Raw genomic sequence first — 26,954 nt, forward strand, 5'->3', positions numbered from 1 at the left:
GCATATATACCCTTTATACTAACGGACATTACACATTCCGTAACTTATCCACCGATCCGACATTCATTAAATATCGAGTCTACAGATAAAATTACAACACACGTCCTAGTTAGTCTTCTGTTAGAGTGAAAGTCATACATGCTCTAGTTTTTAAATGACAAGAGCATCAATATCCCAAAAATATGACAAAGAAACATACTATTTACGATAATTTAGAGATATGTTTATCTTTTTTCCGTAAAATTAATTGAACTACCCTCTCAGTGTGGTATGTACTATATAAGTACTAGACATCCACTTGTCAAAGACTCAAACAGTGGTCGAAGTTCCTCAAAGGGGGGGGTCAAGCAACTTGGTATTGACACACAACTTGTATATAAAAGTATATGTGCCATGAATTACCATGTCCATTAACTAACTGGATTTCATGCCCTACCAATTTAAAACTTTTAAAATGTCTCTTCATCTTCTCTACATGGCTATTTTTTGTTTGCTAAAAGTAGTCACATGTACCTTTAATATTATTATGTCTCAAAATGGATAATATCTTTATCTGACATCTACTTTTGACAAGCCTTCTCAATGCTCTTATTGGTCAAACTTTAATGCATATTTTATCCCTCACAAAACACTCTTTGCAGAAGCTGATTAGAGTTATGTGAGTAATAATAATATAGTGATTAGTAATGAATGTATTTATATATTATTTCATGTGAGTATTAATTATGTAATGGTTAGTTATTCATAGTTTGTATATATATATATGTATTAATCATGCAAATTTTGAAATTATTAACTAAATATCGTATTAATTTTATACATGAACAATTTATTTCTGATATACGTACAAAACTTCATGCAAGTTAGTAGAAACTAATACACAAGTAACTTGTTTCTTATCCGACTAGCAAAGGATCCCTTAGAAATATAAACATTCTAATTGTATTAATGAAAAAATTGTGTTATAAAACAATAACTTTTTCATCCATTTTTTACCGAATCATCTTATTGGAAAAATAACATATTCTTATTTAAATATTGAAAAATTTTCTAAATTTTTCATGTGAAAAATACTACTATTAATAATTTCTCATTTATTCAATTAAAATATCCGTAAAAATAACCGCTAGACATTTTCTATAAGAAATTTCAATAGGTAAATATTATTTTTTTTGTAGTGGTAATTAATTCTCAATATTTAGATAAAACAACTTTAACAAATAAAGGATTTAATAGCAACAATATAATTGTCAATATATTATATTAAATGAAAATTATAAATATAATCATCTATAATCAACACTCTAAATAAATGTTAGTAAAGATTTTAGTGTCTCTATTTTTAACGATATTAACTTGGCTAAAAGAAAAATCTATTGAATATCTTTTAGATATTGTAACATAAATTGACCTGACCTATCATGAACTAGATTTCTATGAGTCATAATCTTGCAAAAATAAAATTTATTTTTTTAATGATCTTTAAATCTGATTAAGGATTCCAGTCTATTACACAATTATACATATATTTCTATTTATAGATAAGGAAAGATGAGATAAAGAGGGGATAGAAAAATATGAAATTGCACCAAAACTCCAAAAGTAATTTAAAAAAAATTACCCTAAATTATAGCATATTAAATCCAATCATATAGGTCTTATGGGAAAACACTAAGTCATAATCAACAATATCCCTAGTTTTTTCGTATAATAATTATCTGGTATTTGTCTGTATCTACTGATTTGATTAATTCAAATTCACGTTATATAAAACTCACTAAAAAAAGAAATGCTATTTATCATTGGAGAAGCGTAATTCTACATCAAAAAATTAGTTTCATTTTCAAATTTCGAATTCGAAACCTCTAAATAAGTGATCTCGTGGTGATAATTATTAGCAACCCTAGGTAGTTTGGTAGCTTCTTGAGTTGCTTTCAATATAAAAGTTTTCTTGATATTATTTTTATGTGGGGTACATAAATCTCTTAGTAGTTCCCTCCACCAACTTATTGTAAATGAATTAATGGTGATAATAACATATTTTATAATATTATAAGTTATAAAACCATGAAGACAAACGTTTAATTCGTGATATTATAATATTTTTTAATTTGCGTCAGCATAAGGCCATTCAATAAATACTAACCCCCATTTATTAATCGATATATAAAACATAAAAAAGAAAAATGAAATTATTAATACTTGACTTCATCTTCAAAAAGATAATATTTTTTCCTTTCTTAATGTAAAAACCATAAAAAGTTATATGTATGTGATGTATATATCAATCAAACAAATGAATACAAAGATATATAATTTTTTTGACGATATGAAAAATTATTTATATTAACTATATATAAAATTCGATAAATATTCGATGTGAATAAATGATGACTCTCTCTCTATATATATATATATATATATTCGGAATCTTTCTGACCAAATTGCCAACTTGATTTCCAAACACTAAGAGAATGGAAGGCAGATATAAACCCTAAAAAAACACTTACAGTTTCAACCACCAAAAATATGTTGACTACTTCAACAAGTGGAACCAACTTGTGTTGCTTAGCTAGTGTGAATAAAATCTCGTATTAATAGTTAAAAAAATAAATATACAAAATTATAACATAGTATAATAGTGTTCGATACGTGAATAAAATCCCAAATTGATAGCAAAAGAGAATACAAAGTTACATATTATAATAAGGTGAAGCTATGTTTTAATGGTGTGTGAGGATTTTTGGAGAATAAAACGCTTGATCCAAGCTGATAGACGATATCGTATTAAAAGTATCTTTCGATTGGTTTCATTTAACAACTGATATATCGTAACTAATGACTCTAGATTAATTAATTTATTTTTTAAAAAGAAAAATCATATGAATCTAAAGCAGACAATATTATAAATTGGAAATGAACTTGATGAGGATATTCTTTTAAGTGACCTTATAAAATGGTAAAAAAGAAATAAAATACGTATTTTTTTTTTATAATCAGTATTGTTTTGGTCTTATTAAAATTTAACTAATTTCTTTTGAGTTATTATCTCTTCTTAAATAGCATAAGCAATAATATCTATACCTCCATAATTTTATTTTATTCTAAAGTAGTACTTGATAATTTTGCTCCTTCAGTAAGTTCTTAAAAGATAATATTCATTTGCTTCCTTTAATACCACAGAAAATAAATACGTGAATTGACTATAGAGTTTGTTTTTTTTAATTATTATTTTTTTATTTTATGACGGTGATATTTGGATCAATATATATATTTAAGTTAATTGTAAGAGATATTTTCTATCTCCCATCGATATAAATATTGAAACTGTAACGATCTGATTTTCGTCGCTGGGAAAAAGTCAATGGAAAAAGAATTGGGGCCAGAAATTTTTTTAGTTGTAATTTGAGATTTCCTAGCCTAGTTCAGATCTGGACGAAATTGGAGTGAGCCAGATCTTTTAGTTGTAATTTGTAATTTGAGATTTCCTCAACTAGGTGACTATTGAGCGTGACCAAATTCAAAAGTGAGCCAGATCTTTTAGGCTGTCATGTATCTTTCTTGTTTTACTCCACTCTTTTCGAATTTAGATTATTTGTTTAAGATGTTGTTTAGTTGTGGGGTTGTACTCCTTGCTTTTAGACTTGTCGTTAGTATAGTTTTGGTACAATGATTTTCAGGTTCTAGGAGTTGTTTTTTTACATTAGTTTGGTTAGTTATTTGTTTAAACCTTTTAAGTTTATGAAAACTCCGTACATTATTGTCATTTAAACTTGTTTCTATATCTTTAAATGTCTTAATTTTCTTAAATTTTTTTAATTTGAACTTATAGTAATAATTCTCCTATTGAAGAATTAGTGTAAGTGTCAATCACAATTTTCTAATAACAATAACACTTTTATTTGTTAAAGATAAACAGACTAAAAAAATCACCTAATATATATCTATCTTCATATTTACTAGGTCAAATAAGGTATCATAGTCACAATGATGTTGTCTATGAGAAAAAATATAAACCAGTCTTTATATATTATGCTGATGAGGCAATTAGTGGATTACAGGCAAATTTTTCTAAAAGTATCCTGTGACCTAGAAATAGAATTCAACCAAATCAAGAAACCAATCATTTTATATTCATTATTCAAGAAATGGGAATGATTTCTTTGGAATATATATATATAAATATATATATATATATATATATATATATATATATATATAAAATTTTACTAAATTTTTCAGATCCGCCCTTGCTATAATGAATATGGGAAAATGCACAAATACCTGCTCAACCTATGACCGAAATTCCAGACACACTTATACTATACTAAGTAACTATTTCTCCTGAACTTATTTTATAACTAATTTTCTTTCCCTTTTCAGTTTACGTGGCACTAACTTGAAAAAAAAATTCAACCAGCATTGGCCCACAAGATAGTGCCACGTAGGTCAAAAAATGGGTAGAAAAATATTAATAAAATAAGTTCAAGGAGGTAATAGGACCTTAGTATAGTATAAGTGTGTCTATAAAATTTCGGGCATAGGTTGAGGGGTACTTGTGCATATCCCAATGAATATTAGTTTTATAGATATCAAAATTTTGTAACACTCTATAAGATGAGTTCTATTTCAGTTAGGGTCTTTGGATGCTACTTTATCCTAAACTCAAATACGTATCTATGAGGTAATATATATTTCCTTGAAGAAATATCTTGAAAATTCTATAAATTCATGCGATATTTATCAAGAAATCAAGATGTAGCCTCTTACGCGTACGAAAAGCACAATTTATCGATAGAATATCCGTGTTTCATCATTTTTTTATGATTGCAATTTATTTTTAATCACTTTAAAATTTGTTACACACAATTCTATTATCGACACTTAGTTTTTTTTTACAAAATATTTTTTTGGCTCACTCCGATCTGATTTGACAGGTAAACAATCTTCCTTTTAAGTTGAGATAAATTGAAGATTTAAATTTATGTAGATTTAAAATTTTTGGTAGTGACATCAAGTGCACTTAATTAAGTTGATTTGAAATTTAACATTTTTATATATTTACTAATTAAATTTCTTTAACATACATATATAGGATCTAGGCCAAAAAAGATAAAAGAGTCTATTAATATTATTCCATTTAGAGTGTGATGGATTTTAGATGACGATTTATACTGAAAATGTCACATATGTAATTATCTTGTCTCTAGAGAAAAATATAACAATTATCATAACTTTGGGTGTTTGTCTTATAGTCAAGTGCGGAACTAGCATGCTAATTATAAAATTTAGTAAAATTCGAATAGCTTTGATGCTGATTTTATATTAACGTTCAACAAATTCACTTAATATGTATGGCTAATTTATTATGAATCTAATAATTTTACCTTTTTAGAATTTAACATTTCTAAACTCAAAATCTTAACTTCGTTTCGACAGATATAACCACAACATGAGACCATTACATCATTGAGGCCATTTGCCAAATTCATACAAATTTAGTCTGACTATTTCTTTTGGGTTGTTGTCACATAGGTTTAATTGAGTTTCTTTCGAGAAAATATATATTAGTTATATATAGTTTAAATTATGTTTAATGTACATATAGTATATGGATATTGAATTCTTCATTTTAATTTGTTTTTCATGTATTTGCATTTTCAATTTTTTTTTATCCTCGAAATCCTAATTTTGCGATTACTTTTGAATTTTAAAACAATAGTGAACCTTGTTCATCTTATACAATTTGATCTATTCAAAATATGAAAAAATTAAAACAAAGAAACTATATATAATATATTTCCCCAATACGTACAAGTTGAGCTTCCACTAACAACGGTTACTTTTTCAGTTTCAATTTATGTAACATATTCTTTTAAAAAAGTCAAACAATTAAAATTTGATCGAAAATTTATGTATAAAATTTCAAACTATTGAAAATAATATTTTATTTTTATAAATTATGTCAAAAACTATAAATTACAATAATTTATATTTAAAAAATATAAAAAAAATAAATTTATTTAAATTTCAAAATTTGAATGTACGACAAAAATCGCAATAGAGAGAGTAGAATTTATTAAGTGATAAGTGTAAATTGTGGTAGTTGGACCTTTTAGTTCTAAATGATGGAATGTGTTGCTTGTCTAGTTTGTAGGCTACTTATATAGCTCTTTGAAAAAAATTGTGAAATTCAACTTAGGTAGATAGTCAAGAACATACAATTATAATTTTTATGATTTAAATAAAAATTGATTGGAATTAATTAAACAAAAAGAGAAATATTAAAAATATTTTTAAGTTTGATACAGATTAGGAGACTTGAAAACACTCATATGTACTTGACGAACTAAGCTTAAATACATCTCTTCTGTGCTACATGACATAACAAGTGATTACATTTTCTTTTTAGTATCCGAAAGGTTAGAGAAATGTGACTATTATGAAAGAGTTGCGATTTTTATGAAAAATACATTTTCGAAGGGTTGTAACTTTTCAAAAGAGTTGTGATATTTCTGATAAGACATAATAAACATTTGTTCGCATTACTCTTTGTTGAATATAAATAGAGAACTTTCCTCTCATTTTAAAACAATTAAAAATTTTGAACTTCTTCTTCTTCACAATTAAATGTTTGTGTACTTTGCTAACGTTAAGTTCCTCACTAACACCATTATTTTTTGTATAAGTACACTTGCGAACGGAATCGTTCCATCCTAGGAGGATCGATTACTTTAAATCTCGGGTATTAGAGGAAAATAATTTTCTTAAGGGAACACTGTGTATTCAATTTTTTCCGTTTGGTATCCTGGTATATTGTTTTATGGTCATTAATTTATACTTATGAAATTGATTGTTATTTTTGAACATACCATTAGTCTATTTCAAGCAAATTGCAATGCTTCCTTATGGTGCCTGACCCCTACATAAACAGTAATAACACAGGTTACTCTTTAACCTTGTATGCATAAGGCTGACAAAATTAGTCCACATGTCCAATCCGTTTAAGTTTGGACGGGTACGTTCACTAAATATCTAGTTCAAATTGACTAATCAGAGATCTCATTAGATTCGAGTCTAAAAATAATATATTAAGAAAAGCTAGTTATATATATCTTTCAATATCGTAAATTCAATTTAAATATTAGATGGTCAATTAATTTCAAATACTGTGCATTTAGATTAGTTATGCCAATAAATTTCATATAATGATCAATGCTTGAAGGACTTGAAAACTAAAATAACATGCATATTCAAAGAAAATAATCATAACATCCTAATAATTAGATAAACTATGGTTTTGTTAAGAATAATCTATTGGAAGTCACAATATATACTAATGGTCAAATCCATTTTAATGTTTTCCTAGAAATCATAATTATATTAATGTTTAAATCCATTATATCTAAAAACCTTGTTTATGCTTCTTACATAATGACAAAGATCAAAGGACGGAGTCTTAGCGTAACTGATAAAATTAATTGTCGTTGTCATATGATTAGGAGATTATGAGTTCGAATTATGAAAACAGTTTTCTACGGAAATACAGGGTACACTACTTACAAATAGACCCTTTTTTTGGATAAAAAAACTTAATACATCGAACTGTCTTTTTACGGAATGACAAAATCAGGACCACCACTACACATAACTCTAACATCAAAATGAACTTAGTAGGGGCCTCCCCATTTTTAGGCTCTCAAATAACCACTAAAATCCATCAAACATCCCTATATATCTGACATAGTACTAGTGGATGAATGACTATATATTAAAAAAAAAAAAAAAGGTCATTTTGAAGATGACACAATATATTAAACAGTAGTACACATCCATGTGAAGAGAAATTTCAAAATTTTAGATCTAGTAAGTTGAGAATGAGCAAATAATTGTTGCAATAATATATGTGTCTATGATGTATAGCATGATTCATTGAACATAATGTAAAATATAACTTATCAATTTCATGTAGAAATGACTTTTCTATAAATGAAATGTTGTCATATCATCACCTAATATGGAAAGATTCTTACTTGCAGATATAATTTCAATTTGCTCAAAAGAGAAATAAGACAGTAAACTGTTAAATTGTAGTTGATACAATGGAAAGTACAAATAATAGAGGTCAAATTGACCCTATGAACTAGGTAGCTCATGAGTCGAGTATTGTGCAAGTCCATATAAAGAGAGAACTGAACACTCTCGGCCCCATAGATTCGGTGCTTGTGCTAATAATAGGTGTTAAAAATCAACCCTAAAGACTAGGTTAGCTTATGAAGCGTGATTTGTGCAAGGTCATATAAGAAGATAACAGTTCAATATATGAACCGATGTTATGTAGGACAGTGTAACACTCTCGGACCCACACACCCAACTTTTGATATAGTGATAACTCATAGGGCGAGTACTGCACAAGGCCATATAAGGAGAGAATAGCTTACCACCTCAACCAATATAGGACAATCTAACACTCTCGGCCCCGCACATCCAACTCTTGATATAGTGATAACTCATAGTGCGGGTACTGCACAAGGTCATATAACACTACAACAAAATTAACTTTTACCGGCAATAAATTGACATATTAATAAAGAGTGCTAAAGTCTTACCAGCATTAGGTAAGTGTCATTCGATCTAATGTTGCTAAAGACTTTAGACAAAGACTACTAAATACTCCTTAAAATACATATTTAGCTGTAATTGAGATATTGTCATTAATTAATTGCCGCTAAAAACCATTTTCTGTAGTATAAGGAGACATTAGCTTACCAGCTCAATCAATATAGGACAATCTAACACTCTCAGCCCCACACATCCAACTCTTGATATAGTGATAACTCATAGGGCGAGTACTGCACAAGGGCATGTAAGGAGACAACAACTTACCAGCTCAATCAATATAGGACAATCTAACACTCTCAGCCCCACACACCCAACTCTTGATATAGTGATAACTCATAGGGCGAGTACTGGACAAGGCCATATAAGGAGACAATAGCTTAATTACTACCTCAACCAATATAAGACAATCTAACATTCTCGGCCACGCACACCCAACGCTTGATATAGTGTGAAGTACTAATATATTACACGTGTTAATTAAATCAACCCCGACCCAAAGACTAGATAGCTTATGAGGTGAAAATCACAGAAGGTCATACAATGTGACAATACCTCAATGCCTCGACCAATGTAGGACAATTTGACACTCTCAGCCCCGACATCTAAAGAGTGGGCCCAAATATCAGATAAATCAAGAACACGTATAAGAAACATCGACATTGAGCCTAACTCAATCTCAAATCTAACTCATAACAATAGGTGAAACTTTCCTCTTCAATCAAGAAAATTTGAGCCAATAATATGATCATACATTTCCATTTCCAAACAATAAAAACATGATAATACTTGACCACAAGTGCCCAACATTGACAATGACATCTCAAATATTCCCCTAATATATTCTCTTCACCACTTTATTTCTTAATCCACTCAAACAACTCTCTATACTATCAAAAAAAGGGCAAAAACATTTTTTTTTCTCAATACATATATTGGAAAAATGAAGTCACCAACCCAATTTTTCTTTATTCAAAAGCATATACTTCTAAAGTTGCTTATATTCATACTCTTCATTTGTTCAAACAATAGAAGTAACATATGTTGTAATCATCATTTTGCAAACCCTTCAAGTCTATCATTGAAACAACTAAAACTTGAAGGGTACCTTAGTTTTGAAAAACTAAATCATGCAGCTAAAGACTTTGGCAATAGATGTCATTTCCTTCCATTAGCAATTTTGTATCCAAAATCAGTTCTTGATATATCATCCACCTTAAAACATGTCTTCGAAATCCGTACTAGAATAGACTTAACTGTTGCTGCTAGAGGCAATGGACACTCTTTAGAAGGCCAAGCTCAAGCTTATCAAGGACTAGTTATTAATATGAAATCACTTCAAGAACTAGAAATGAAGTTCAAGATTAATGAGGAATTGTCTTATGTTGATGTTTCTGCTGGAGAGCTTTGGATAAATGTTCTGCATGAAAGTCTTAAACTTGGGCTTGCACCTAAATCTTGGACTGATTATCTTCACCTCACTGTTGGTGGTACTTTGTCTAATGCTGGAATCAGTGGACAAGCTTTTAAGCACGGACCGCAGATCAATAACGTCTACCAACTCGAGGTTGTCACTGGTATGTTCGTGAACAAACGTTTGGATAAGCTTATAAGTCGATCAAACTAGCTTATAGACACCTCTTTTGGCTTATCTACGCGTCTGGTGTGCTTATAAACTAATTTAGATTTCTAGCTAATTTGTGTGTCCTGCCTCCCCCCGTATGATTGGTGAACGGTTAGACATCCTAAGACGAAAAAAATGCGTCTTTCAGGATTGGTCGTTGCTTGTCACCTTTGATATCTATCTTGTTGTAGGTAAAGGAGAGGTGATTACTTGTTCAGAGGAGCAGAATGCAGACTTGTTCCATGGTGTACTAGGAGGATTAGGGCAGTTTGGTATTATAACTAAGGCAAGAATTGCTCTTGAAACAGCACCAAAGCAGGTAGACATTGAACTCTAAAACCCAAAGAAGTAACATTACTTTAGGCCAAAAATACATATATAGACGATTCGCCAAAGTTGGCTCCAGTTTTCATTTCAACGCCTTCAACTAAGGCCAGTACCTATCGAACACTCCAACCTCAACCTTCTTCTAACTTTCTGAGGTTGGAGCGCTCACTATGTACTGACCTTAATCGAAATGAAAACTGGTGCCAACTCTGAGGCACCGTCAATAGAATTTGGCTCCAGTTTTCATTTTGACATATCAACTAATTTCACTACCTATCAAACGCTCCAACCTCATCCCTTTCTGTGACTTTATCTAAGGTTGTGAGTGCTCGATAGGTACTAACCTCAGTTAAAGTGTCGAAATGAAAACTGGTGCCAACTTTGAGGACCCTATGAAAAGAAAAGCAAGCTCATTCAGCATTGCTGTAACTATTTACTTGACAGGTCAAGTGGATCAGAGTATTGTATTCAGATTTTGCTGCATTTTCGAATGATCAAGAGGACTTGATATCATCTCAGAGTACATTTGACTATATCGAAGGATTCGTCATTATAAACAGCACTGGATTATTGAATAACTGGAGGTCTACTTTCAATCCTAAAGATCCACTTCAAGCTAGTAATTTTAGTTCAGAAGGCAGAGTTTTATTCTGTTTAGAAGTTGCGAAATACTTCAATCCAGAGGACACATATAGTACTGATCAGGTAAAAAAAACACATCAAAATCAGTTAACTTTTCCAGGTTTCGGATAACTCCAGTAAAATATTGACCTTGTTTCCTAAATAATTACTACAGGACATTGATATACTCTTATCAAAGTTGAGTTATATCCGATCAACGTTGTTTCTATCAGAAGTCTCCTACGTTGAGTTCCTCGATAGAGTTCATGTCTCCGAGATGAAGCTACAAGAGAAGGGGTTATGGGATGTTCCTCATCCATGGCTAAATCTTCTAATACCAAAAAGCAGGATTCTTGAATTTGCTCAAGAAGTTTTCGGAAAGATTCTTACTGATACAAGCAATGGTCCTCTACTCATCTACCCTGTCAACAAATCAAAGTACTACATTCTTGATTCTTCACAACTTACAAATCTCTTAATGATACGCGTTTTCCTAACAGTTATATATATCTTGAATGATCTATGTTTCAGGTGGAGAAAAGGAACATCAATGGTTACACCTGATGAAGATGTTTTCTACCTCATCGCGTTCCTGTCATCTGCTATGCCTTTTTCAACAGGAAAAGATGGACTAGAACACATCATAGATCAAAACAACAGAATACTGAGTTTTTGTGAAAAAACGCGTATTGGAATGAAACAATATTTGCCAAATCACAAGACTCAGGAAGAGTGGAAGCATCATTTTGGTCCTCATTGGGATACATTTGCTAGGAGGAAATCTACATATGACCCTTTGGCTATACTTGCTCCAGGACAGAGGATTTTCAGAAGGACGGCAGACTGTGAACATGAATGATCACAAATGTACATTCTTGAGTGGGACGGGGCGGGTTAAAAATTTTTGAGGTTTTAAGTTCCATCACATCCCATTGTCATCCCTATATGTTATGAAAATCTGGTTATTAGGTGAAGAATTTCGATAAACAATTGTACATTTTCCTTTCCCCTATCCCGGTAGACGAGCAAATCGTATCATATAAATGCTATCCAACTTGAAGATGAGATGTATTGGAGGGTAGGAAGACGATAAATATGAAACGTCACTTATAAACTTCATTTTTTGAATTTGTCATCTATAGATGAATTGATTTTCCAAAATATTTAACCAAAAATAATGCATTGACATCGCCTTGTAATGGACACTAGATTTATTATGTACCTATTGATGAACAGAGGGCTCTAAGTGATCACGAGCGAAGAGTAAAGCATCATATGAAACAAAATGCCCTGGCAAATTCCAGCTAAAACAAATTTTTTCATGGCAAAAACGAGTACTAAAATGCAAAGGCATACCACTTCCAATGGAGACAACACAAGATAAAAAAGAAACTAATGTATAATTCATCATGTATCTCAAAATTTCCTCCAAGGGAAATCCAGGAATTAACATAAGCAACATTCTTGAATATAAAGGTGTTAATCAGGTACGGGAGCAATGCAAAATTGGCACGAGCTTAATGTCCTCAACCAAACTATCTAGCAAGTTGTGTTTGTGCATGTTCAAGAAGCTGACTGACTAATTTGTACGTGCGTCCAGAAAGGGGCTTGGTGTGATCGATGAGCTGCTCGTACCTGAACATGACAATGCTCATAAACATCAGGTGTATGCTAAAATGGGTCAACGCATTGAACATTTCGATAAGGTACATCTGTATATAAACTTACACATTAGGCTGATTTGGTTCCATTGTAACTGTCCCGGTTTCAGTGTCTATCTTGGCATCAAGCTTTGAGGTCCTGATAAGATTCACCATCCATCGCTCTGCCTCCTCAAGGTTCAAGTTAAGCTTCTCAGCTAGAACCCTGACATTTATGAAATGAAAGAAAATGGTTATTAAATGGGCACAACTCTGCTTTCTTAAGCCCTCTCAACAGGTAACAAACAAAAGGGGTATACCTAATATTACAAAAAACTATGGGCAAGGGGAGTGGGAAGGAACCCCAAAATAGATTTAGAAAGTAACTTTGAAGAATTAGCTACATACCCCATGTCAATGCGTTGGTGAATGCGGCAGTAGGTCTCAGAGATAAAAAGACGAGCATTTTCAAGGAATTCATCTCTCAATGGCACAGAGGAGAAACTGCCCTCTTCAGCTCTTTTTCCAAGGAATGGGTCATTCAATATTAGCTGCATATAGCCTCCATGTTAAAATGAGTAAAAAGAGCTGCACTGACGGGAAGAGCTCAGTGGCTATACTAAAGATACTTGGCTTCGAGTATCAGAAACTAGCATGTCCAAAGTCTACAAAACTTGCATATATTTGCAAAGAGTCCTGCGCTTATACTTCCAAAATACAATCTTCACTTCATATATCATATCATCTTAAAGTCAATTACAACTTATTTAAAGAAAAGTTCAGTTTCTACTTCTGATATGCAAGAAATGAATCATACAACTATGATGTGACCATGCATCAAAGCGGATAAGCTACGCACAAAAGCTTACCTCTTCGCACTCCTTCATCTTCTCCTGTGCCCCATCAAAATCATAGTCGACGTAAATACATGCCAAAAACTCTGTGATGGGATCTTTACAAGAGTGTTGCTCCTGCTGAATAACCTTTATAAAGTCCTTAAATTGAGGTCTTCTTCTTTTGTTGACAATAAATGCAATAGCCAAGTACCGCAGCAAGTGGGGAGCACTTGTTTGAATGGCATTCAAGTATCTGCAAGACTTCAATGATTTAGAAAAGCTCAAAGGGAAGATGTAAATCCATAGAATACCAACAAAAGGAAAAATAACAGCTACTTTAATCGAGACATATCAAGAAGAATACTGTCTTAATGTATGTTACCACAAAAGAAGAGCAATATTTATTTCAAACATTTTGGAATAAGAAAACTATATTTCAAACATAATTCTGCTGTATGCAAATAAGAAATACAGTGTGTTCCTGACCCTCCAGATCATGTTTCATTCTAATTCATCTAGTTTTCTCCATTTTCCCACTAAGGGAAAGAACTAGGTAATCGGAGCTTCCTAAAATATTTCTCTACATCATACTCGGTAGGTGATAGTATCAGAAAAAATGCCTAGCTCAAACAGGATGGGGAAATCTAAAATGAAGCAGCAAATGAAAACAATCATCTATAAGCAATAGCAACTAAAGTACAGTTGGCATACTTGTCCTGGTTAAACAGGTCAATGATCAGTGTCCTGCCATTGTCATGGTTGAAGAAGATGAATAGACTCCAATGCATTAGCCATATTCTATTCTGAACTTGATTCAACGGAGTAGAGAAACTCTGCAAGACAAGCGACACTTTTAGTACACTTGGTAAACTGAGGATCATTCAGTTTTTTCCTACAGGATACTCAACTTGGTAAGACTAACTCAAACAGACAGATTGTTGACTCAATATATGCAAAATATTACCTTTGAGTCGATAATTTCTTTCAAGCGGTTGAGTTCCTCGAGTGCAATATCCCAATTCTGCATTAGTATCTCCGCTGCAAGCTTTCCCCACAATGCACTGACGCTCCTGTCACTGTTTGTGCACAATGCTCGGTACTGGTAAAGATAATCAGCAGCACCAGAATAGTTTCCACATTCAAACTGAAATTTGGCATATTGATACAATGCCTCTATCTGGTCCGGACCAATCTGGACAGGTTTGTAAGAGCATTACTAAAATAAAAAATGTATATTCACAAAATTAGCTAGAGACCAACTTCTGTTTGTGATCCCTTTAACAAGTATATTATTAATTATACAACATTAAGTACTAAAGAAGAAGGAACTCTATATCATGTAAATCAAACTAGATCTATGCACCTGGTACCGCTCCTGGAGCAACTGAAGATTGTGCTGTTTGTCAGCTCTCAACTCCTGCACAGCACTGGAATTCTGCAAAAAAGTGATCAATGGGGCTGCAGCTTCCTCAAGTGCTTTCAACCTTGCCACAACCTCGGCTCTCCTCTCCATCATTTCTGAACAATCAAACGGCAATTATAAAGACAGTGCAGAATTTAAACATGTAAAGGAACTCCCAAAATCACTTCTGCTCAAACTAAACTTTTTTAATAACAGAGGAATCCCTGAGGGCAAGTCGCAAATGGTTAGACTCTGTACCGACACGTATGTGTACCAACAGTTTATCTTATCTAAGTACACCAAGAAGGTTTTAATCTACATACATTGCATGCATTTACTGTAAAGCTCAAACAGAAAATCCAGACAACAACGTCAAAATTGCCTCCCATATCAAATCTCTATCTGATCACAACTATACAGATTCCTCAAGGGACAACTCCAAAGAAAACCTACGGAGACTGCCCCAACAGAATTACAATACCCCCACAAGAAAACAACTTCTATGCTAAAAAGGGCACTGCTAAGTCACCAGATTTTTTTACTCTTATACATCAACTATACAGATTATCCCCTTCGAATAAATTTTAAACAACTTCTACAGACCAGAACCATCAAAATTACAACTACCACCATATCACCACCCCAAAAAAGAACACCTTTTGTTAAAAGTGCAAAAGCATTAAGTGAAGCAACAAATAAATAAGCATTCACCAATACGTGGACCAATATGTAAACATACACCAATATGAAGGGAAACAGGAGACACCTGAAGGACAACTTCTACAACTTCTATAGAGACCATATCCATTAAAACTAACAACCCCACACCACACACGAAAACCTTCATGCTGAAAAGGGCACAAGGTATTTCGATCAGTAAGGGCACAAATCAACGGGCATTCATACCAAAGGGAAAGAAAGAGAAACCTTGACGTACAACCCCACCCCACACAACACACAAATCAATGCGTATTCACTACTACAAAGGGGGGAAAGAGATAACCTTGAGGAACAGCACATAGACAACTTGTATAAACAATATCCATAAAATTCACAACCCCACCCCCCCAAAAAAAAACCCCTTTTGCTAAAAAAAAAAAGCACAAGTATTAAGATTAATAAACAAAAAAATCAATTGGAAACACGAAGCGAAAAAATTAAATGATACCTTGAGGCACATCGTCAGTATGATAGAGAGACTTATGAATATCCATAGCATAATCAACCATGTTAGTGTGATTAAGCAGCTCAATCTTCGCCTTGAGTATATATTCATCTGGGTATAATCCCTGCTCTTGCAAAAACTCCAGTAACGGGAAAATCAAGTGAATGTCCAATTGCTGCGCTACACGTGGCGTCAAATCGTACTTCGACGCCATGATTGCTACTGTCGGTAAGAGATAGCAACCACAAAACTCGCCGCCGTGCAGAACCAGAGAAACTGAAAAGATGAGAAGTGGATCGGTAGAAGAAAGATTTCTAGGGTTTCGTCTTTTTTGCTGTAAGGAATAAATAATGTTGAAACTCCCCCTTGGGTTTTAAATATTGTTACCTTTAACCCCATCTTCAATACAACTACTTTTTCTTTTTCTTTTTTTTTTGTTTTGGTTTTGATTTTTACGATAGAAAATAATTTGTTTGATTGAATTTTTAAAAAAATCCAAAAGTGTTGATTTCTAAAAACAATAAGGTAAAAGTATTATCATAATAATATTGTTAAATATTACGCTAACTATTATCAATAATTATTAATTTTTATAATCGATCCACTATCGAACGATGACCATCAAATTATTTCTACTATCGAATAATCTTAGTATCTCTAATTGCAACCTCCTTCAACCATTATTTATTATACTATGTCACTAACCATCTTCAATAACAATATACGTCATTTTTTTACTAATATCGTCAATTATTACCTTCATTTTTAACAATTATAATCAATCACTTATAGTCATCACTTCACGATTATCATTACTAACTATCACCATCTTTGTTTGACCCTGTGAACGTGCTTCATCAAAACAATTTCACTCGAATATGTTAATTTTATAATATTCGATTATCATTTTTTGAACTCTATATACTACTCCTAGGAGTAGTTTTAAAATAAAGATGAGTTCCATATATTCACATGCTATAGTAAAAAGAATAAACAACTTATCTTAAATTATTTTTTTGGGCAACTGAATGCATTTTATTACCAAAGTGGCAAAATATGGCTAAAAAAAACACCAGAGCATATTCCAACTAATGATCGTTATATGTTCCTAAAGTCTTTAACGATATTAATTTTAATGACACTTATCTAATGCCCATGTGACTTTAACACTCTTTATTAATGTCAATATTTTATCCCGCTAAAAATTATTTTCATTAAAGATCACTATGCATAAATTTGATAAGAGGTCTAATAGTATTATCATTCTTGTCGTTCTTGTTTTTAATTCATAGGGCTACATTATTCTGAAAAGTCTTGTAATTCAATACCAAATAAACTCCATATGAATAAAGCACAACCCTTTATTAACCTTAAAATAAAGATAAAAGTAGACTTTTGGGCTCCTTGAAATAGATTTGTTTATATTTTATTTTCTAAAATAAGCCGAACCAAATACTCTTTAAAGTAGTCATGATCGAATAGTAAACACATCAAAAGAAACACAAAGGATTTAGTTTTGATAGCCCATTAACTGCTCTACAACACACTAGACTTCTACAAGCAAGTAATTCAACTTCACCCTGGAAACTGTTTACAAAAACTAACAGAAGCAAACATCTCTCTACTGAAAACAAACGAAAACGAAGCTGGTAAATCATAGTAAGACCACCCGTAATTGTGAAATTCATATGCCTCGTCTCTAAGCAATCAGGAAAGGCAAAACTGTTAGCATGAACGACTCATAAGTGAACGTAGCAGAGCCAGAATATGAAGTATCCTTCTCCTTGAACTTCTCAGTTAGCCCCTGCAAAAGAAATGAGAGCGTATGTGAGAAAAAACACCTAGCTGGATAAAATGGAATGGTACACGAATGCCAGAATATACGAAGTTACTGTAAGCTTACTTTAACGGTGAGGCAGCACCTGAATCAAGCAAATAAAACGGAAGAACAAAAGGCAAAGTTAGCAAAGCATAGAACAAAATAGAAGATATATACGAAGAAAGATTTGCATTGATGCAGAAACATACTCAATGAAGTTATCATATTCAATGGCTCTACTCTTTCCACCAGTTTTATCAAACTTGGAGACCAGCAATTCCAGGATAGAAGGTGATACAGCATATCCCAGGCTAAGTAACGCGTCCCTCAATTCAGATGAATCAATTTTTCCACTCCTATCCCTATCAAATCTCTCGAAAATTCCCTGCATTACACAGGAAGTTCCAATCAACTTCCATAGAAAGGGAGATTTGTTTTCCCAAGCAAAACGGAAAACACAAAGAAGTGCAAAGCTAACCGTAAAAGATTCTTTAACTTACCCTCCATTCTTGGAGACTGTAGAACACTGAAGTGAATTCTTTGGGACCTGCTTACAGGGCAGAAAATAGATCAACAGGCAGAAAAAGAAAGAGGGAAAGATCTATAGGCTCATTGAAAGAACAAAGCTTCGTTAAGGTATATCTCCAACTCAAATTCGATCAACATCATTAAACCATACTCTTGATCAACTTCAAAAACCAATAACATTTGGAATGAAAAATATATAGAACAAAAAGGGAATAGTTCTGCATTCATCTTTCCACTTGAAAAAACATAGAGCAAAAAGGAAGTCTGGCGAACATGTTAGCACACAATCATTTACTACTAGATGCTAAAACTAAAGTTTCTGCGTAGAATTATCAATATACAAAGTTGCATCTTATGTAGGTAGTTGTTTTGCCACCCTAATGGCTCAACACATGGTCTAAAGAGATTCTAACTTCAAAAAAGGAAGGAGAAAGGAAGAGAGGGGAAAAAAGAGAGAAGTCTAAACGGAAGTTCGGCCGCTATCACCACATTGTCAAAGACTTGCTTCTGTTCCTTCCAAAGAGAACTAATAGTGCAAGACAGTGTTAAATTAAGCTAGATATTGCTCAATTGAGAACACCACTTCCATAAGTAGTAGGAACGTCCAATCTGCATTATGTAAGATCTCCATGCTAAGAAAATGTTATTTCTCTTTTTATATGGAAATCCCACCCTACATTCCCCCATTGATGGACCAACAGGGTCTTTTCACACCTTTCTTCCCTGATGACGTTGATTCATTACATCGCCAATTCAGAATACATAAAATGGCCACACAGTCATCAACTCAAGGAACAACAAACTCAATAACTTCCACCTAATCCTGGACGAGGACATAAAGAACAATTCATACAGGAATTTCAATGGCCATATCAAAGTCTTATAGGCCTGTTTAAGTCATATCATCCTGGCCAACATACACTTAAGGATGACCCACCAATACAACCATAAGGGGTTGTTTGGTATAAGGTATGCCTCGGATATCCCACTGGATTAGTTATCCGACCATATATTTATCTGTGGGACTGACTAATACTCCTAAGCAAATGCATGATAAAATAATCACATAACTGTTACCCTTCGTCCCTCATACCAAGCAACCCCTAAAGTCTTGATCAAGATTACTTCTTTATTACGAAAGATTACTCCAAATGACCTTTTTCAACCACCCTCAGTCACAAATCAACTGTATACTGCATGTTGTTATTAATAATTGTACACAACCTAACATTTTCAGCACGAAATTCATCATCGATCTGATCATTTTCTACAATACATGGCAAACACTGAAACATTTCATAAGTGAATTTTGAGCTCAATTATTTGGAATTAAGATTATTACCGATTTTTCTAGTGTTGGTATTGGTGAAGAGATACATAAGCAGATGAACAGTCCTCAAGCTGAAGCTCTGATTATACGAAGAAAGCGCCTTCTGCAGCTCCTTATCATCAATTAACCCACTCCCATCCTGATCCGCGAGCTGGAAACAAGCTACAATATTCGGATCGGTACCCGGTGGAAAAGCAGACGGCACAAGAGATGCAAAAGGGCTACTAGCTCCATAAGGCCCAGCAGGAGGTGGCGCGTGGTATCCACCATAAGGAGCAGACGGTTGTGAGTGGCTATCCTTCGGTGGTTTGTTCGGATCACCGTACGGAGCCGAAGGAGGTGGAGCAGGGTACCCAGCCCCTGCCCCACCGTAAGGGGATGAAGACTGTGGTTTATTCTCTTTTGGGGGTTTATGCGGATCACCGTAAGACGGTGCTCCGGCGCCGTAGGGAGACGGAACGGGAGCGTAAGGGGAGTGAGATTGAGGAGGTGGAGCACCGTAGGGTGATGGTGGAGCACCGTAAGGTGATGGTGAAGCACCGTAGGGTGATGCTGAAGACGGTGGTGGAGCACCGTAAGGTGAAGCTGAAGACGGCGGTGGAGCACCGTATGGGGTGGAGGAGTACGGCTGAGATGACGGTGGCTGGCCGTAACCGTAGCCGGGAACATTGTGCGGGTAACCGGACATTTTTGAAAAGCTAGAGAGAGAAAATTAAAAAGATAAATTTCTGTAAATTAGAAAAAGATAAAAAAAAAGTATGTGGTTTTATAAATAGACAAATCATATAAATTACTACCAAGTAGAAAGGTCCTGGAATTAGGTATTATTTACGCGGTTGCCACTTCTCTTCTTAGTTAAGTTACCGCGGATTTTGCAAATCCAAAGACTACACAAAATACTACTACTGGTTTTTTTTTTTTTAATCTTTTTCGCGTGTTTAATATTTCAATTATTAAATAATTATTTTTTTATAAATTAAAAAAACTTCTATGTAGAGTTGACATATTTATTCTTAGTCGACATGGATGTATGTGGTCAAATCCAATATTGAAGTAAAATTTAATATGAAAAGAGTGATACGTTAGATATGAAATTCGAAAAGATGATTTAATTTCTTTTTTGGTATATTTTATATGGTTTTAGTTTAGGTCCACGCTATTAGATATTAATTTTATTTTTTTACATTTCATGTCAAATTAAGTTAAATCATTATTTTGAAACGAAAAGGATAATACTTTAGATAAATAAATAAATAAAATGAAGAATAGTTAAGAAAAGAAATTTAAAGTGCAGAAGGTATTATCGTAATTGTCTGCATAGGGAGGGGTGAAGAAGTAAATAAATATTTATTATTAACCGATATCCCTATAAATTCGACTACGATAGAAAAGCACCTAAGTGGACACGCACGAGAAGTTGATATTTGTAGTTTGACTTTAGAATTATGACCAAAAAATTAGGTGAGTAAGATGGAAGAAAAATAGATGTGTTTAAATAAAAAAGCACTTTTATTAATTGTTAAAATGGTTGGAAAGAAGATCTCTCTCTCTCTTTGGCTATAAATATGATTCTTCAATTTTTTTCTTTTTCTGTACAAAGTTTCTTTATGTGCTTTATTGTCGCTGACACCAACTTTTGGTATCAATACACTGATTGAGATCATCTATCATGGGATATTAGAGGGGAATAATATCCTTAAGGGTACATTGTGCATTCAGTAAGTCTGTTGATCTTCTTCTTGTTTTATTTCTTACCGATTCTGATATATTTTTGCAGGTTTTAGTTTTGTGAATTAATTTATGTTTTTCTATTATTCACTATTTTGATTAAAACTTTGATAATTTCGTAGATCAAAAACACTGATTTTAAACACAAATCGGCTAAGAAATGTAATTGATAGAGTACTCTTGTTATCGAGGAGGCGAAAAATTGATTAAGTTAATGAAAATATTTCGTCAAATTAGCCTTTTATGAGTTTAATATTGTTTTACACCTAACTACTTTTTAGTTTTTAGAAGTTTCAATCATGCTACTCTAAACTTAAGCATGTGATCGAATTTCATATCATCCCAAAAATCAAGTGATTTGATATATGAGAATTACTTACCATTATTAATTTGATTTTTTGATGGGATATCAATTAGCTCTCATTAGTGATATTATCAAATTACTGTCGATTTTGACTAGAATAGAAAGGAAGAATTACCTAGTATTTATTCGTCTCTCGACTATTATACTGCCTAACTTGACTTGATTGCTATTCTTATGGAAATTTTTGATTGAGTGAAATTTGTTGCTTGATTTGTTTTTGATCTTGTGAATATTCAATATTATTAATAACTTGATATGAACATGCATCTATCTTGATATAAAAAGGTAAGTAGGAATAAATTTTGGGCAAGATACATTATATATATATTTTTTATCTATTTACAAATAATTCCTCTATATAAAGCTCCACTTGATACATGTATATTACCAAATTTTCATCTTTATTATGGAAAAAAAAACATAAATGATTACAAAAAGGACCTTGAGATTATTGAAGAGGTGACTAGCAATGTTGATGAGGTCAAAAAAAGAGTTCTTGCTGACATCCTCTCACAAAATGCTCATGTTGAGTATTTGCAGGTAGATTAGGACGTTAAATAGGCGGATTGAGTTGAATTTGAACAGATTAAAATACGTTAAGTTAATAATAGGCTAACTCCTTTCATACTAGTAGTCATAGTATTGTTCATGTCATTTCGTGTTATTCGCGGATTGAGTTGAATTTAAACAGATTAAAATAAGTTAAGTTGATAAATGAGCGGCATCAGCAATCAGGCTAAAAACTTTTATATTAGTAGCTGTAGTGTTACTCATGTCGTTTCTTCTATTACTAGTTAATGTTTCTTGTAGTAATTGATTATCGTATTATTTTTGTTGTAGTTACTGTTCAATTTTTTTTCTTTTTATATGCTCTGTCATGATTTCTTTAGTATTTAATCTTGGCATCTTTGTTCCTATTATTTTTATTTTTTGATTCTCTTGGTAATGCTTTTACTTGAACTGGCAAGGTTCGTTTTTTTGGTGTTCGAGTCAGTTTATATAGTCATTATTTTTATTGTTTTTTATTCTGTTCTTTTGTATATTGCGCCTCAATTCAACTTCCTATGCCAGGAAAATGTAGTTTTGAGCATTGATGATGATAATGAAGTTGAGCTACAAAATGCAGTGAAAAATGCATCAGGCAATCTGTTTCGATTTGATGCACATGTAACCGAGTACACCAGCTATGTCGATATTGCCACTATGTCCTGTTCTGCAGGGAGCTGAGAGTGAATGGATCTAGCTTGGACGAGCTCCGACTTTGTTTTCCTGTACTAAAGAAACTGGTAAAACATTCCTAAACATATTTCATATAATAAGCTGCAATAAAAAGAATAGACAATTGCTATCATGACCAATCTTTTAGCAGTTATATAGAGAAGAAGTTGTTGCAGCTCAGTTGATAGTTTACGTTTTATCTTTAGCACATTGTGCTCTATAATTCCTTTTATCCTTCACAAAATAATTCGGATACCATCCTATCTTTACTTCATATAAGACTGAAAATTAAAAGAACAGAGAGATTGTTGTCATGGCCAATCTTGAGCTTGCAGCTTAGTGCGAAGCAGTTGTTGCAGGTCAGCCTTTCGAGTTTTGGACACACCAACTATATTGAGTTGACTTGCCAAGGCTTTGAGTTGAACCAGTGACATGTTATCGATACATGCCATACGAGAAGATGGGGTAAGAGATGCCATGGGAAAAACAACTTCAGCATTATGAACATTCCAAGGCACTTGACTTGTTCTGTCATATGATCTTACCAACATATTTTGAGCATTCCTCAGATTGTTATTCTCATGGAAGAGTGGTGCGAATAAACTTGTTTCGCTCCTCCTTCTAAAGTGGAGCTGAGAAGTTGAACTAATGCCTGCAAAATCACCACTTCTTTTGGCTCCAGCCAGTTGTTGTTGAGTTCTCGTGATGGCGTTGTCACCGTTGTATTCACCTCCACCCATTAACTTTCTTTGTGGATCCCTTCTTTCACCAATCATAGAATTCCATAGACTGGGTTGTGTGCCTCCTATAGTACGAACAGTTCCAGCATGCATCACTTCTTTTCCCTTCATTCCAGATGGATCATAATTCTGAACAGCCGTCACTTCATTTTCTGTTGATTTACTGCTGTGTTCTTTGGTTGCTTGTTCTGCAGCATGTCTCTCCTCTAGAGTTGTTCCTGCAAGCACCACTTCTTTTCCCTTCATTCCAGATGGATCGTAATTCTGAACAGCCATCACTTCATTTTCTGTTGATTCACTGCTATGTTCTTTGGTTGTTTGTTCTGCAGCATGTCTCTCCTCTAGAGTTGTTCGTGCAAGCACCACTTCTTTTCCAAATGGATCATAATTCTGAACAGCCATCACTTCATTTTCTGTTGATTTACTGCTATGATCTTTGGTTGCTTGTTCTGCAGCATGTCTCTCCTCTAGAGTTGCTCCTGCAAGCACCCCTTCTTTTCCCTTCATTCCAAATGGATCATAATTCAGAACAGCCATCACTTCATTTTCTGTTGATTTACTGCTGTGTTCTTTGGTTGCTTGTTCTGCAGCATCTCTCTCCTCTAGAGTTGTTCCTGCAAGCACCACTTCTTTTCCCTTCATTCCAGATGGATCATAATTCTGAACAGCCATCACTTCATTTTCTGTTGATTTGCTGCTATGTACTTTGGTTGCTTGTTCTGCAGCATGTCTCTCCTCTAGAGTTGTTCCTGCAAGCACCACTTCTTTTCCCTTCTCTCCAGATGGATCATAATTCTGAACAGCCATCACTTCATTTTCTGTTGATTTGCTGCTATGTACTTTGGTTGCTTGTTCTGCAGCATGTCTCTCCTCTAGAGTTGTTCCTGCAAGCTGTCGAAGAACATTTTCGTTGTTTTCATTCAAATATCGCAAAAAGCAATGAAAGACGTCATCTTAGAGTAGTTTCTTCTTTTCGACTTTGATTGAGAACTTCTAAACAATGCAAGTATTTTAGGTTCTGCAAGCTGTTGATTTTAAAATAAAAGTCGACAAAATAGTATATCAGGAGGTTCAGGCAGTAGCAGAACCACGATTTTCGCTGAGGAGATTTAAATATGCAAAAGTGAACAAACAAAGAAGGCAAGGGGATTGAACATGTAATATGTATCACAACAAATGTTGTCGCACCTGTCAAATTTTTCCAAAAGTGCACTACTTTTGAAGAATCTGACACTCACCCTGCGACGTTTTTAAAGAGTCTGAGAAACATAGGTGGTTACCTAAAGAATATGTATCGACTAAAGTGAACAAATAAAAACATGTGAGTATTGCCGCACACATGTTGGATCCTCCAAAAAATACACTACTTCTGGAGGATCTGTTACACACTCGGCGACATTTTTGAAGAGTCTTAGCAACGTAGGTACTACCTAAAGAGCATGTAGTGACTAAAGTCGACAGATAAGAACATGTGACAGTTTCAGAAAGCATACCAGCTGATTCTCATTCTGTGAAGTCTTTAGCGTGCTCTCCAGGTTAACAATTTCCTTATTCGATGCAGCAAGACTCGTATTATCTTCACGGGCAACTTGTCTCTGGAGCATAAGTTCATCAACTTCAACTTCTCGAATTTCTGAATCAGCTTTGTTTTCCTGTATCTCCAACACTTGCAGACATGATTTCTTGTTTAAAGCATCTGCCTCGATCACGTCTATGACATAGAATCAATTCAAACAGATGAGGTATGTCGATCAAAATTGACACTAAAAGATCTATATATGTGAATATTATGAACTTACCAAGCCTCGGATCGAAATACAAGTTATACTCCCATCTTGCATAGCTGCTTACATCTGTGTAGACTAAAGAAATCATCTACTTCAGTACTTCCATTACCAAAATCTTGACAATCCAATCAAGGTAACAACAGAATATCAAACCTTGATTTTCAGGTGGATCCCAAAGAGATAAATCCATCTCATCAAGAAACATCATTCTGACTAAAGGAAAAAAAGAAGAAGAAGAGATCACATATCCGGTTTAAGAGATAAAATGGAAAACAGTATACAACAACATACCCAGTGTAGTCCGACAAAGTAGAATCTGCGGAGGGTAGAGTGCACGTAGACCTTACCTCTACCTCAAAGATAGAAAATATGTTTCCGATAGACCCCGGGCTCAAGGAAAAACAGTCTAAAACTTCAAAAAGTAATTTTTTTAACATCTAGGTTGATGCTTGTAACACTATCAAGCTTCAAAAGGTCATATTGAAAAATCAATGCTCCTATTTACTAGTAAAGCAAACAATAAGAACCTCTAGGTGTCTTTTTTCAATGAATCGAGTCAGCTTGCGCACATCTCAACTGTCATGAGTTCCTATGAAGTCTCACCAACACAAAAATGCCATGCAACTTTGTGATAATCTACATTTTTTAGTTTATTTCTTGATAACCATAGTGTCAAGGACACCTCAACTAATTTCACACGATACGTATCACCTCCCACCAATAACAAATATCAGGTAATCTATGTTTTAATTTTAGAAATATTGGTTTTTGAAGATTCCTAAGCCCATTATTAACCTTTGCTTTGATATCAATAGAGTTCCCCCCCCCCCCCCCTCCCCACTCTCACCAACACAAGTACCATATAACTTTGTGGTAGTCTGAATTTTTTTACTTCTTTTTTGATAATTATAGTGTCCCTTCAATTTGCGCAAACCTCAACTAATTTCATACGATACGTATCACCTCCCACCGCAACAAATATCAAGTATGTTGTGATTTAGAAATATTTGTTTTTGAAGATTCATGAGCCCATTGTTGTGATTTAGAAATATTTGTTTTTGAAGATTCATGAGCCCATTATGAACCTTTGTTTTGATACCAATAGAATACCCCTTACCCCACCCCCCACACTCACCATAACAAGTACCACATATAACTTTGTGGTAGTCTGCATTTTTTAACTTGATTTTGATAATTATAGTGTTT

General features: G+C 33.5%; 4 protein-coding genes and 1 long non-coding RNA gene across 5 annotated transcripts; 2 read left to right on the forward strand and 3 right to left on the reverse strand.

Annotated features, from left to right (window-relative positions):
* Positions 1–9,562: 9,562 nt before the first annotated feature.
* On the forward strand, positions 9,563–12,050 carry CKX7 (cytokinin oxidase/dehydrogenase-like 7). The gene is made up of 5 exons (NM_001257979.1): positions 9,563–10,196; positions 10,435–10,562; positions 11,015–11,275; positions 11,367–11,629; positions 11,723–12,050. Exons 1-5 carry the CDS (start codon positions 9,563–9,565, stop codon positions 12,048–12,050), a joined length of 1,614 nt encoding a protein of 537 aa, NP_001244908.1.
* Positions 12,051–12,489: 439 nt separating this feature from the next.
* On the reverse strand, positions 12,490–16,598 carry LOC101265974 (eukaryotic translation initiation factor 3 subunit E). The gene is made up of 8 exons (XM_004249167.5): positions 16,238–16,598; positions 15,031–15,185; positions 14,632–14,859; positions 14,379–14,500; positions 13,701–13,920; positions 13,240–13,382; positions 12,920–13,057; positions 12,490–12,826 (listed from the first exon to the last, which is right to left on the reverse strand). Exons 1-8 carry the CDS (start codon positions 16,446–16,448, stop codon positions 12,727–12,729), a joined length of 1,317 nt encoding a protein of 438 aa, XP_004249215.1. The 5' UTR covers positions 16,449–16,598; the 3' UTR covers positions 12,490–12,726.
* A 1,037-nt stretch (positions 16,599–17,635) lies between these two features.
* LOC101266882 (calcium-binding protein CBP) lies at positions 17,636–20,708 on the reverse strand. The gene is made up of 5 exons (XM_004249170.5): positions 19,924–20,708; positions 18,554–18,600; positions 18,263–18,438; positions 18,138–18,156; positions 17,636–18,038 (listed from the first exon to the last, which is right to left on the reverse strand). Exons 1-5 carry the CDS (start codon positions 20,597–20,599, stop codon positions 17,934–17,936), a joined length of 1,023 nt encoding a protein of 340 aa, XP_004249218.1. The 5' UTR covers positions 20,600–20,708; the 3' UTR covers positions 17,636–17,933.
* A 729-nt stretch (positions 20,709–21,437) lies between these two features.
* On the forward strand, positions 21,438–23,354 carry LOC109121228 (uncharacterized). Its single transcript, XR_002028700.3, has 2 exons — positions 21,438–21,629; positions 23,075–23,354. It is a non-coding gene; the product is annotated as an uncharacterized lncRNA (long non-coding RNA).
* Positions 23,355–23,361: 7 nt separating this feature from the next.
* LOC104644364 (uncharacterized) lies at positions 23,362–26,483 on the reverse strand. The gene is made up of 4 exons (XM_010313812.4): positions 25,902–26,483; positions 25,761–25,823; positions 25,455–25,672; positions 23,362–24,852 (listed from the first exon to the last, which is right to left on the reverse strand). Exons 1-4 carry the CDS (start codon positions 25,954–25,956, stop codon positions 23,533–23,535), a joined length of 1,656 nt encoding a protein of 551 aa, XP_010312114.3. The 5' UTR covers positions 25,957–26,483; the 3' UTR covers positions 23,362–23,532.
* Positions 26,484–26,954: the final 471 nt, after the last annotated feature.

Source organism: Solanum lycopersicum, chromosome 10, assembly GCF_036512215.1.
Source record: "Solanum lycopersicum chromosome 10, SLM_r2.1".
NCBI classification, from domain to species: domain Eukaryota; kingdom Viridiplantae; phylum Streptophyta; class Magnoliopsida; order Solanales; family Solanaceae; genus Solanum; species Solanum lycopersicum.

Bases quoted from the DNA above. Each gene is read 5' to 3' on its own strand.
- CKX7 (NM_001257979.1), top strand. From the start codon at position 9,563: ATGAAGTCACCAACCCAATTTTTCTTTATTCAAAAGCATATACTTCTA. The intron at 10,197-10,434 runs GTATGTTCGTGA...ATCTTGTTGTAG, and splicing joins CCAACTCGAGGTTGTCACTG to GTAAAGGAGAGGTGATTACT. The intron at 11,276-11,366 runs GTAAAAAAAACA...TAATTACTACAG, and splicing joins ACACATATAGTACTGATCAG to GACATTGATATACTCTTATC.
- LOC101265974 (XM_004249167.5), bottom strand. From the start codon at position 16,448: ATGGCGTCGAAGTACGATTTGACGCCACGTGTAGCGCAGCAATTGGAC. The intron at 15,186-16,237 runs GTATCATTTAAT...TTGATTGTTCAG, and splicing joins TACTGACGATGTGCCTCAAG to AAATGATGGAGAGGAGAGCC. The intron at 12,827-12,919 runs GTAAGTTTATAT...TGTCATGTTCAG, and splicing joins GAACCAAATCAGCCTAATGT to GTACGAGCAGCTCATCGATC.
- LOC101266882 (XM_004249170.5), bottom strand. From the start codon at position 20,599: ATGTCCGGTTACCCGCACAATGTTCCCGGCTACGGTTACGGCCAGCCA. The intron at 18,601-19,923 runs GTAATAATCTTA...CCCTGTAAGCAG, and splicing joins TACCAACACTAGAAAAATCG to GTCCCAAAGAATTCACTTCA. The intron at 18,439-18,553 runs GTAAGTTAAAGA...TGTGTAATGCAG, and splicing joins ACAGTCTCCAAGAATGGAGG to GGAATTTTCGAGAGATTTGA.
- LOC104644364 (XM_010313812.4), bottom strand. From the start codon at position 25,956: ATGATGTTTCTTGATGAGATGGATTTATCTCTTTGGGATCCACCTGAA. The intron at 25,824-25,901 runs GTTTGATATTCT...TGATTTCTTTAG, and splicing joins GGATCCACCTGAAAATCAAG to TCTACACAGATGTAAGCAGC. The intron at 25,673-25,760 runs GTAAGTTCATAA...TCTATGTCATAG, and splicing joins GTATTTCGATCCGAGGCTTG to ACGTGATCGAGGCAGATGCT.